Consider the following 12217-nt stretch of genomic DNA (forward strand, 5'->3'; position numbering starts at 1 on the left):
GTGCGTTATAGTGTTACAGTGTGTGTGTGTTACAGTGTGTGTGTTACAGTGTTACAGTGTGTGTTACAGTGTGTGTTATAGTGTTACAGTGTGTGTTATAGTGTTACAGTGTGTGTGTTATAGTGTTACAGTGTGTGTTATAGTGTTACAGTGTGTGTTACAGTGTGTGTTATAATGTGCTGTTGTGTGTCCAGGTGCTGGTGTGCGTCTCTGCTGGGTACAGACACAGCGCTGCCGTCAGTGAGGACGGAGAACTCTACTCCTGGGGGGAGGGAGACTTCGGACGTCTGGGTGAGACTCCTCCTCCTGCTGACTCCTCCTCCTTCCTCCTCCTCATCCTGACTCCTCTTTCCTTTCCCCTGCTCCTCCTGCTCTTTACCTTCCCCTCCTCCTCCTCCTGTTTACCACCTCCTCCTTCCTCCTCCTGTTTACCACCTCCTCCTTCCTCCTCCTCATCCTGACTCCTCTTCTCCCCCCTCCTCCTCTTTACCTTCCCCTGCTCCTCCTGCTCCTCCTCCTCCTCCTCCTGCTCCTCTTCTCCCCCCTCCTCCTCTTTACCTTTCCCTCCTCCTCCTGCTCCTCCCCCTCCTCCTGCTCCTCCTGCTCCTCCTGCTCCTCCTTCTCCTCCTGCTCCTCCCCCTCCTCCCCCTCCTCCTCCTCCTCCTCCTCCTCCTGCTCCTCCTGCTCCTCCTCCTGCTCCTCCTGCTCCTCCTCCTCCTCCTGCTGCTCCTCCTGCTGACTCCTCCTGTGTGTGCTGCAGGTCACGGGGACAGTAACAGCAGGAACATTCCCACCCTGGTGAAAGACATCAGTAATGTTGGGGAGGTGTCCTGTGGGAGCTCCCACACCATCGCGCTGTCCAAGGACGGACGCACCGTCTGGTCCTTTGGAGGAGGAGACAACGGTCGGTCCCCTCGGTTATTATAATGAGATGTGTTGGTTTTATTATTCTTATTATTATAATATACAGGTAGGCCCGTAGGTGTTTGGACATGGACACATCTTTGGTTTGGACTCTAATTCCACCACATTAGGTCTGAAATGAAACGACTCAGATGCAGTTGAAGTTCAGACTTTCAGGTTTAATTCAAGAGGTTGAATAAAAATCTAAACTGTTCACTGTCCATTTACTTTTGGTCCCTTGAAAAAGAGGCGGCTTCATATTAAAGAGCTTTAAACCTAAACCTTCCTCTGGTTTGGATGTGAATCAGATTCCAGAGAGTCTGACCTGTGAGACATGATTATTATATTATAAAACCTGATTATGTTTTAGAGCTAAAATAACACAACCAAGTATACATGGACCCAACTGTATTATTATGGTATTATATATAGTTATAATAACTATAATAATATATAAATATATGTAATACTGTTATATGATTTTATTGTTGTAATATAACTGGAGCTCTGTCCTCAGGGAAACTGGGTCACGGTGACACCAACCGAGTCTATAAACCTAAAGTGGTGGAGGCTCTGCAGGGGATGTTCATCAGGAAAGTCTGTGCAGGAAGTCAGTCCTCTCTGGCCCTGACCTCCACGGGACAGGTACGAGTCCTCCTCCAGCACCTCCTCAGCTCCCACAGAGAGGAGGAGGAGCAGCACCTCCTCAGCTCCCACAGAGGAGGAGCAACACCTCAACACAGTCTATCAACCAATACAACACAATGATTTATTTGAAGGTTAACTTCCTTGCGTTTTTCGTCTCCTCCTGCTCCTCCTGCTCCTCCTCCTCCTCCTCCTCCTCCTCCTCCTCCTCCTCCTCCTCCTCCTCCTGCTCCTCCTCCAGGTCTATGCCTGGGGCTGTGGAGCTTGTCTGGGATGTGGCTCCTCTGAGGCCACAGCGCTCAGACCCAAACTGATTGAGGAGTTGGCTACGACCAGAGTGGTGGACATCTCCATCGGGGACAGCCACTGCCTAGCCCTGTCCCACGGTAACTACCTCCTCCTCCTCCTCCTCTTCCTCCTCCTCCTCCTGGCCACACTAACATTCCTCCCTCTTCTAGACAACGAGGTGTACGCGTGGGGCAACAACTCCATGGGTCAGTGTGGACAGGGCAACTCCACGGGGCCTATCACTAAACCCAAGAAGGTGGTGGGTCTGGACGGAGTCGCCATCCAGCAGATCTCTGCCGGGACGTCCCACAGCCTGGCCTGGACGGCCCTCCCCAGGGACAGGTCAGTGGACTCCCCCTGTTCTCAGTATAGATTATAAAACCCTGGTTACACAAACATGACGAAAGCCTCTGTGGACTCTGGAGCTGTGATCAGACCAGGGTCCAAAACCCTCAACTCCCAAAATAAAACACGACGAGGACACGTTTCAACACGACCACTATGAATGTAAATGTATTTATACAGCAGCCCACAGGTGAACCCAGCGTCCTCTAACCGGAGTCCTCTAACCAGAGTCCTTTAGTTCTAACCAGGTCCTTTACAAGAGAAAATAAAAATAATAATATGAAAAGAGTAAAATAAAACGAGATGTAAATAGATTAAAATGAATAAATAAAGAGTGTGAGCACACTACAGGGAACTGAAAGCCATTGTAAACAGATGAGCTTTGAGTTCAGTATGAGGCAGCATGGACCCGTCTCTCATAGACCAGATGGGACGAGGCCAATAAGAGCTTTAAAACAATCATTAAAAGTTTAAAATCAATTCTAAAGTGGACTGAGAGGAGGAGGCGCAGAGCAGATTCATAATAGTCCAGTCTGCTCCTGCTTAGAGTATGGACGGATTCATCAGGGTCTGAAAGAAGCTCGTCCTGACAAGGTTGTCAGTTTGTTTGTTTGAACTGTCAAATATCACTAGATTTGATGCAGTTTGACTGAAGGTAAAGTAGCTGAACCCAAACACACGATGCTTCCTGTCCTCATTTAAACCAAATAAAGGTCTGAATCAGTGAGTCCTGGTTCTGACTGAGGATCGGCCCAGGAACAGAACCCGGAGGGAGGACAAACACAGTGTCAAACAGCTGTTCCTCAGGTTCACAGCGTTTTAGTGAGAGTTATGGACACAACAGGACACTGATACATGGAACTATGCAGGAACCACACGTATCCTAAGTCAACGTTTCCTAACGTTGACTCCTCCCTCTCCAGGCAGGTGGTGGCCTGGCATCGGCCGTACTGCGTGGACCTGGAGGAGAGCACCTTCTCCCACCTGCGCTCCTTCCTCGAACGCTACTGCGACGGCATCAACAGTGAAGTTCCTCCTCTCCCCTTCCCCTCATCCAGGTAAACGCTCTCCTCCTGAGAGCGACCTCCTCCTACCTCCTCCTACCTCCTCTTACCTCTGCTGACACCTCCTCTTACCTCCTCTTACCTCCTCTTACCTCCTCTTACCTCTGCTGACACTTCCTCTTACCTCCTCTTACCTCCTCTTACCTCTGACACCTCCTCTTACCTCCTCTTACCTCCTCTTACCTCTGACACCTCCTGAAGTCCCTAAACCACATGTGCAGGATGATTGACCTGATAACCTTCTGAATCTCTGAATATATTTGCAGGGAGCATCATAACTTCCTTAAGCTGTGCCTTCGCCTGTTGTCCAATCACCTGGCTCTGGCTCTGGCCGGGGGCGTGGCCACCAGCATTCTGGGTCGGCAGGCCAGACCCCTGAGGAACCTGCTGTTCAGACTGATGGACTCGTCTGTGCCTGATGAGATCCAGGAGGTGAGAGGTGCATCCGTCCTGAGTCTCAGCTGGAGCAGGAAATGATTAGTCCCACATAGGAACACGATGAGGATTTAGTCTCAAGTCTCATCAGTCGTCAGATTTTAACTTAAACGTAGATCGATGCCTCTGCACCAACCAGATCCTCCAACCAATCAGAGTCCGAGCAGATCTTTGCTGGAGCTCAATCAGTTCCCAACGGAGACTCAGGAGCAGTTTAACCTCCTATTATTTATCTCTGACCTCATTCAGTGTTTAACGTCTCTAAATATACATATATCATATTTGATGACTTTTCCTGAATTAACGGAGACACTGTTCCAGACATAATATATATTATTATACCAACTGTTCTAGAGAACAAGAATATTTATTTAGAAATGATATAAATCCCCTTAAACGTGTCTCTTTCTAATCTGAAAGGTGGTCTGAATGTTTCTCCTTTAGCTGCAGCGTCTCAGACTCAGACAGACGTTAATGATCCACGAGGGAAATGACTTTGTCACCGTAGCTTTGTTGCACATAAAAGTAAAGACTCATAAAAAACTCAGGACAAGAACAAACTCTGGAGTCAGAGCAGCTTTTGAATCCCAGTTTGAGATCAGTGGCAGGAACCAGAAACATTTGAGTTCTTTTTTGTTAAAGTCTAAAGACAGCGTGTTTTTGTTTTTTTCGTCCCGTCAGGCCGTGATTGAGACTCTGTCCGTGGGGGCGACCATGTTGCTTCCTCCTCTGAGGGAGAGGATGGAGCTCCTTCACTCCTTGTTGCCTCAGGGTCCAGACCGATGGGAGAGTCTCTCCAAAGGACAGGTACTGATTTATCCCGGGTTTGACTCTTAACCTTCAGGAGACACCGTCACGTCTGTTCAGGTGCAGCTCGGTTCTTTGGTTCCTTCTCTGACCAGAATCCATCGTTTAATTCAGCACTAAGACGTCACTGTTAATAACTTTATGAAAGTCTGCAGGACGTCAACGTGATTAAGATCAGAGCAGAAGCTCAGTGTCTCCGGTCGCCTCCATCTTCGCACCTAATTGGTTCAAAAAGATTCTATCTGGATGAAAGTCTGGTTGAACAGGACGTCTGTGTCCGGGTCTTTATTCAGAGGACAGACATGGACGAGTTTACAGGAGGTTTTACAGACAGGACAGGATTTAAACAAACCGTCCTGGTTCCTGGTTCTGAAGCTAACAAACTGTTTCTCCTGGTTCTGTCCAGCCAATCAGAGCGACTCAACGTTATATTTATTTTAGTGCTGTCAAACGCTTCAACTTCTCAGTCGGATGAATAACTTTCCGTCCCGGTCGCTGTGTGTGTTGCAGAGGATGCAGCTGGACATCATCCTGACCAGCCTGCAGGACCACACCCACGTGGCGTCTCTGCTGGGTTACAGTTCTCCCGCCGACGGCCCGGACGTCCTCTCCTCGGGACCGGCCTTCACCGCCTCCCCCGACGGAGCCTACGGCACCACGGCCGGACACCCCGACACCCACCTGGCCGAGATCCTGATGAAGACGCTGCTCAGGAACCTGGGCTTCTACACCGTGAGTACAGTCAGAGTCTCATCACACTAGTCAGGGAGGACGTCATCAGGAAGTCCAGACTGATCCAAGGGTCACATCCAGTCCTTCATCTCCACCTCCTGCTGCTCCTCTGAGTGGAACACACTCCTGAACACTGCTGATGCTTTTTCCTCGCAACTAAATCACAAATTCATGCTGGACCTGATAAACTCTATAGTAGGAGAATATTTGGGTGGGATTACAACCCCCCCTCTGTCCAGTTCATTAGGTACACACAGTTCTTCTTCTGGTTCTTCTTCTTCTGGTTCTTCTTCAACTGGATGTCCATTTTTGAGGAAGTAGTAGCCAAATCCACCTGACTACTATGTCAGAATATTAGGAACACATGTCAGTTCAGTGGTTCTTCAGAATAAATCCCGGTAGAATAAAAAACATCTCTATGAGTTATGAGAAACTAAAACTGAACACCAGAACCTTCATGTAGACTAGATCTAGAGAGGATTGGTTCCCCTGGTTCCCCTGGTTCCCCTGGTTCCACTGGTTCCACTGGTTCCCCTGGTTCCCCTGCTGTGTGTAATCCTCTGTGTGCTGGTGTGGTCCAGGATCAGGCGTTCGGGGAGCTGGAGAAGAACAGCGATAAGCTGCAGCAGGGCACCTCCTCCTCGGACAGCAGCCAACCAGCTCACCTCCACCAGCTCCTCTGCTCCCTGCAGAAGCAGCTGTTAGCGTACTGCCACATCAACTCCGTCACGGAGGTAAGAACGAACACACAACCCGTCTCAGTTCAGACCCGGTGTCGACGCGTCTCCGTGGTTTTTATCCTCGCCTCCTCCTCAGCAGTGGCTCTGATCTACCTACTGCTGGATCAGACCTGTGAGCAGCTCTGTGCTCTTTATGTTGAATAAATTATTTAAACTGATCTCACCACCTCCAAATCCCCCCCCCAGTACTCTGACTGATACCATAGACTGTGAACAGAGATGGAGGGTGGAGCAGCTCCTCTACAGTGAAGCCAAAGCTAGTAGAGCTCCCCCTGGTGTCTGGTCATAAACTCCACCTCCTCCATATCAGTGGGTGGGACATGTGTCAACATTTTTATTTTTCAAGGATGGTTTCAGTCATTTTAGGTCGTTAATATAATGTTGATGAACGTTCAAGTCTCAGTTTTGGGGGGTTAGGTTTAGTTTCATTTTCATTTTGTTATTTGACGCTTTGGAAACACGACGTGACATAATGATGGCCACCAGTTGCCATGCCAACCGCTCCACAAAGAGGTCCAGGGAAAGTTGTAAAAGCTATTTTTGTGTGTATAATCTAACATTTTCCTTGTATCTGGTGGAGGAAGAGCCGAGTGTAGGATTAATTAAACGGAAACGCCAGTGAGTCTGGAGGAAGTGTGGGCGGGGCATCAGTACTGTGGCTCCGCCCTCAGACCGTACTGATCAGACTCTGGCTCCGAACTCACCACCTGTAATACTATCAATGACCAATGACCAATGATGATGAAGCAGTGAATACTAGATGTGATGATGATGATGATGATGATGATGATGATGATGATGATGATGATGACGATGAAGATGATGATGATGATGATGATGATGAAGCAGTGAATACCAGATGAGTGGATGATGATGTGATGTGATGTGATGTGATGATGATGATGATGATGATTGTGATGTGATGTGATGTGATGATGATGATGATGATGATGATGATGATGATGATGATGATGACGATGACGATGACGATGAAGATGACGATGACGATGATGATGATGATGATGACGATGAAGATGATGATGATGATGATGAAGCAGTGAATACCAGATGAGTGGATGATGATGTGATGTGATGTGATGTGATGTGATGTGATGTGATGTGATGTGATGATGATGATGATGATGATGATGACGATGAAGATGACAATGACGATGACGATGATGATGATGATGATGATGATGATTGTGATGTGATGTGATGTGATGTGACGATGATGACGATGATGACGATGATGATGATGATGATGATGATGATGATGATGATGATGATTGTGATGTGATGTGATGTGATGTGATGTGATGTGATGTGATGATGATGACGATGATGACGATGATGATGATGATGATGGTGATGGTGATGTGATGTGATGTGATGTGATGCGATGTGATGATGATGGTGATGTGATGATGATGTGATGATGATGATGATGTGATGTGATGTGATGTGATGTGATGTGATGTGATGTGATGATGATGATGTGATGTGATGTGATGTGATGTGATGTGATGTGATGTGATGTGATGATGACGACGATTGTGATGTGATGTGATGTGATGTGATGTGATGTGATGTGATGTGATGTGATGTGATGTGATGATGATGATGATGATGATGATGATGATGATGATGATGATGATGATGTGATGTGATGTGATGATGAAGTCTCCATGTTTGTCTGCAGAACTCGAGCAGTGTGGCTCTGCTGCACAAACACCTCCAGCTCCTCCTGCCTCACGCCACCGACATCTTCTCCCGCTCGGCTGCTCTGATCAAAGAAAGTTCCTGGAACGGCAGCATCAGAGAGAAGCTACAAGGTGACGGGGTCAGATGAAAGGTTTTAGTTCAGACCAGAGCCTCAGAAAGACGATGGGTGGAAGGTGTTTATCTCCACTCTGCTGTTAGTCGGGAGGGAAGGAAGGAAAGAAATAACCAAAGGAAAGGATGTAGAAAGGAATGAAAGGATAGAGATGTGATCTCTTCCCTGTGTTTCCTGTCCAGATGTGATCTACGTGTCGGCTGCCGGCAGCATGCTCTGTCAGATCATCAACTCTCTGCTGCTGCTCCCGGTGTCGGTGGCCCGGCCTCTGCTGAGCCACCTCCTGGACCTGCTGCCCCCCCTGGACCTGCTCAACAGGCTGCTCCCGGCCGCCTCCCCCCTGGAGGACCAGGAGCTGCAGTGGCCCCTGCACGGTGAGGACAATGTCCCGCATCACAAACCTGCTCAGGGACGTCCTGTCTGTGACGTCTCTGACTGGACCCACTGTCCTGTTCTACGTCTCATCATGTCTCTGTGTCCCCTGCATAGACACTGAGCTAATTAGCATTGTAGCTATGAGCTGTCGGCCATTTGGTGCCTGAACAGATGTTCAGTCATTTCCCTGTAGCAGGAATCCTCACAGCCCCACACGTCTTCTGTGTGTCTCTGGTTGTGTGTCCCTGGTTGTGTGTGTGTCCCTGGTTGTGTGTCTCTGGTTGTGTGTGTGTCCCTGGTTGTGTCCCTGGTTGTGTCCCTGGTTGTGTGTGTCTCTGGTTGTGTGTGTCTCTGGTTGTGTGTGTCTCTGGTTGTGTCTGTCTCTGGTTGTGTGTCTCTGGTTGTGTGTGTCTGTGTGTGTCTCTCTTTGTGTGTCCCTGGTTGTGTGTCTCCCTGGTTGTGTGTCTCCCTGGTTGTGTGTGTCTCTGGTTGTGTGTCCCTGGTTGTGTGTGTCTCTGGTTGTGTGTCCCTGGTTGTGTCTCCCTGGTTGTGTGTGTCTCTGGTTGTGTGTCCCTGGTTGTGTGTCTCTGATTGTGTGTCGTGTCTAGTATTTGACCAGATCTTGTCTGACTCTCCAGGGACCTCGGACTTTGCTGAGCCGCCCTCGGGGACGTCCCTGCCCCCCCCGGCTGTGTCCTGGGTGTGGCTGGTGGACCTGGAGAGGACGGTGGCCCTGCTGGTGGGCCGCTGCCTCGGTGGGATGCTGCAGGGAGCCCCCACCTCTCTGGAGGAGCAGGACACCGCCTACTGGCTGAAGACGCCCCTGTTCAGCAACGGCCTGGAGATGGACATCCCTCAGCTCGGTATGGGGGGGGGCGGAGCCTCCGGGTTCTGTGTTGTGGTCGTTTCCTGTGATGACGGGATTGTTGTGTGGTGTCTTTTCAGACGTCTGCATCAGCTCGTTACTGGAGGCGGCTCTGTCTGGTAACGAGGAGCAGAAGCCCTTCGACTGCACTCTGCGTCCTGACCTCAGCGTCCTGGTGGACTTGGCCCTGGGTTCCTCTAAAGAACCTGCCAACAGCCTGTGGATCAACATGCTGGACTACGCCATGAGCAAAGGTCTGTCTGCAGACCACACCGGCCATGATAATGTGAAGCAGCAGGACCCCCCAGGTCAGACCGGTCCTGTTGAGTTGTTCTGACTGTGTGTTGTGTTGCAGACTGGGACAACGCGTCTCTCAGTAACGAGTCCCTGTTGGACACGGTGTCCAGGTTTGTGTTGGCGGCGTTGCTGAAGCACACGGGGCTGCTGGGCCAAGCCTGTGGAGAGGGAAGGTACTGGAGCCTCACAGCTTCTCATTAGAGTCAGGCCCCATGAATCTGGAGCTCTACGTTTAATACTAACCCCCCCCCCATACAGGTACCAGCCGTCTAAGACTCTAGCCGAAGTCTATCGCAGCGTCTACAAGGTCAGGAACCGTCTGCTGGCCTGTAAGAACATGGACTTCATCCAGACGAGGTCTTCGTCCAGAGAGAGGAGGGTGAGTAGCCTCCAGCCAATCAGAGAGCCTCCTCAGTTACTGCTCAACTCCTATTGGTCCAGAGCTCGGCCTGGAAGACAAGACAACTTCCCGGAGCCTCTGATCCATCACCACTTCTTTCTTTCTCTGCTTTCTTTTAGTGTTTAGTGTTTTTTTCTTTGTTTCTCTCGTTGCACTGAATCCAGTCGACTCCAGGAGAAGACGAGGACTTTATCCGTCCACAGGGACGTTTAACATGTTTACTGTAGGAAACCGCTGGATGTGTTTGGGTTGCAGATCTCAGATAACCAGGACTCGCTGGACATGGACCCCCAGGAGCACTCGTTCACCCGGACCATCGACGAGGAGGCGGAGCTGGAGGAGAGGGCCGACCGCGAGAGGGAGGAGGGCCACCAGGAGCAGGACGAGGAGGAGGAGGACCGGGAGCATGAAGTCATGACGGCTGGAAGTGAGTAGCTCCGCCTGGACGCCTGCTTCAAGGCTGCTGCATCAGGTCTGCATGTTTCACCGACCTCACAGAGAATGTGTTTCATTTAGTTAAACCCTGTTTAACCAGGAGCCTCCTTTATCAGAGACCAGACACACAAAGTCAAAATAAAGACTCATGTTGAGTAGTTTACTACAGATAAACACAACTAGATCAAATCAATTGATTCATCTCAATAAAGTATTTGAATCTGTCCACAGAACTGGTGGAAATAAATGTGACCACACAGATAATTAGTTGTGAACATAGTTACACTTTGTTCCTAAATCTGGATCATGTCTCCAAGTCTCCAACCACGTGTTCCTGGTTCTGGTCCAGAGGTAGATTCATCAGAGACAGCAGCTCTGGCTGTTGACCTGAGCGTGAATGTTGCTCTCCATTAAACCCTGGTTGGATGGATGGTTGGATGGTTGGATGGATGGTTGGATGAGATGTGGATGGTTGGTTGGATGGATGGTTGGTTGGATGGATGGTTGGATGGTTGGATGGATGGTTGGATGGTTGGATGGATGGATGGTTGGTTGGATGGATGGATGGTTGGTTGGATGGTTGGATGGATGGTTGGATGATTGGATGGATGGTTGGTTGGATGGTTGGATGGATGGATGGATGGTTGGTTGGATGGTTGGTTGGATGGTTGGATGGTTGGTTGGATGGATGGTTGGTTGGATGGTGGATGGTTGGTTGGATGGATGGTTGTTGATGTGGATGGTTGGTTGGATGGTTGGTTTGGTTGGATGTGGTGTGGTTGGATGGGTGTTTGGTTGGTTGGATGGATGGTTGGTTTGGATGAGTGGTTGGTTGGAGTTGGTTGGTTGGATGGTTGGATGATTGGATGGATGTTTGGTTGGATGGTTGGATGGTTGGATGGTTGGTTGGATGGATGGTTGGTTGGATGAGTGGATGGTTGGTTGGATGAGTGGATGGTTGGTTGGATGGTTGGTTGGATGAGTGGATGGTTGGTTGGATGGATGGTTGGTTGGATGGATGGTTGGATGATTGGATGGATGGTTGGTTGGATGGTTGGATGGTTGGTTGGTTGGATGGATGGTTGGTTGGATGAGTGGATGGTTGGTTGGATGGATGGTTGGTTGGATGAGTGGATGGTTGGTTGGATGGTTGGATGGTTGGATGGTTGGTTGGTTGGATGGATGGTTGGTTGGATGAGTGGATGGTTGGTTGGATGGTTGGATGGTTGGATGATTGGATGGATGGTTGGTTGGATGGTTGGATGGATGGTTGGATGGTTGGTTGGATGGATGGTTGGATGGTTGGATGGTTGGTTGGATGGTTGGTTGGATGGATGGTTGGATGGATGGTTGGATGAGTGGATGGATGGATGGTTGGTTGCTTTGCTGCATGAATGGTTGGTTGTTAGGTTGTTTGGTTGTGTTGTTGTGTTGTTGTTTGGTTGTGTTGTTGTTAGGTTGTTTGGTTGTGTTGTTGTTTGGTTGTGTTGTTGTTAGGTTGTTTGGTTGTGTTGTTGTTTGGTTGTGTTGTTGTTTGGTTGTGTTGTTGTTTGGTTGCGTGGCTGCTGCTCGTCCTCTAACTCTGCATCTTGTGTTTGTCTGTTTTTATTTGTGTGCGCCCGTCACACAACAGAAATCTTTCAATGTTTCCTCTCAGCGCGGGAGGTCGCTCGAAGCCGGGACCGAGAACGAGTCACCAGCACCGGGCTGGGCTCCAGCTCCAGGAGCGGAGGAGGAGGAGGAGGAGGCGGAGGAGGAGGTGGGGGAGGAGGAGAGGAGGACGCCATCTTGTCCCAGGAGGGGAGGAGAGGTAGCTCTGGTCTCCCTGAAGGACAGGACCTGTACACGGCCGCCTGTAACTCTGTGATCCACCGCTGTGTCCTGCTGCTGCTGGGAGTCAGTCCGGTTCTAGAGGTCACCAAGCAGAACCAGGAGGAGACCCAGACCCACTCAGCCTCAGGAACCCAGGAGAGTCTCAGCTTCATGACCAGGTCTGCCCTTCCTTCCTTCCTACCTTCCTTCCTTCCTTCCTGTCTATGAATGTGATGT

General features: G+C 49.7%; 1 protein-coding gene across 6 annotated transcripts in view; it reads left to right on the top strand.

Annotated features, from left to right (window-relative positions):
• herc1 (HECT and RLD domain containing E3 ubiquitin protein ligase family member 1) overlaps positions 1 to 12217 on the top strand; it is a 51973-nt gene that overhangs the window by 9011 nt on the left and 30745 nt on the right. For 5 of the 6 annotated variants that reach the window (XM_047580349.1, XM_047580350.1, XM_047580351.1 and 2 more), the window contains exons 6-23: positions 195 to 291; positions 761 to 904; positions 1421 to 1548; positions 1790 to 1934; positions 2007 to 2178; positions 3105 to 3239; positions 3512 to 3677; positions 4362 to 4487; positions 4998 to 5219; positions 5801 to 5953; positions 7662 to 7794; positions 7979 to 8170; positions 8810 to 9034; positions 9117 to 9290; positions 9392 to 9506; positions 9592 to 9712; positions 9989 to 10160; positions 11802 to 12159. In XM_047580349.1, the coding sequence (XP_047436305.1) occupies positions 195 to 291; positions 761 to 904; positions 1421 to 1548; positions 1790 to 1934; positions 2007 to 2178; positions 3105 to 3239; positions 3512 to 3677; positions 4362 to 4487; positions 4998 to 5219; positions 5801 to 5953; positions 7662 to 7794; positions 7979 to 8170; positions 8810 to 9034; positions 9117 to 9290; positions 9392 to 9506; positions 9592 to 9712; positions 9989 to 10160; positions 11802 to 12159 (2978 nt within the window). The remainder of the gene's footprint in view (positions 1 to 194; positions 292 to 760; positions 905 to 1420; positions 1549 to 1789; positions 1935 to 2006; positions 2179 to 3104; positions 3240 to 3511; positions 3678 to 4361; positions 4488 to 4997; positions 5220 to 5800; positions 5954 to 7661; positions 7795 to 7978; positions 8171 to 8809; positions 9035 to 9116; positions 9291 to 9391; positions 9507 to 9591; positions 9713 to 9988; positions 10161 to 11801; positions 12160 to 12217) is intronic. The other variant, XM_047580354.1, reaches the window with a different exon arrangement.

The sequence above is a fragment of the Mugil cephalus genome, chromosome 3 (assembly GCF_022458985.1).
Source record: "Mugil cephalus isolate CIBA_MC_2020 chromosome 3, CIBA_Mcephalus_1.1, whole genome shotgun sequence".
In the NCBI taxonomy this organism is placed as follows: Eukaryota; Metazoa; Chordata; class Actinopteri; order Mugiliformes; family Mugilidae; genus Mugil; species Mugil cephalus.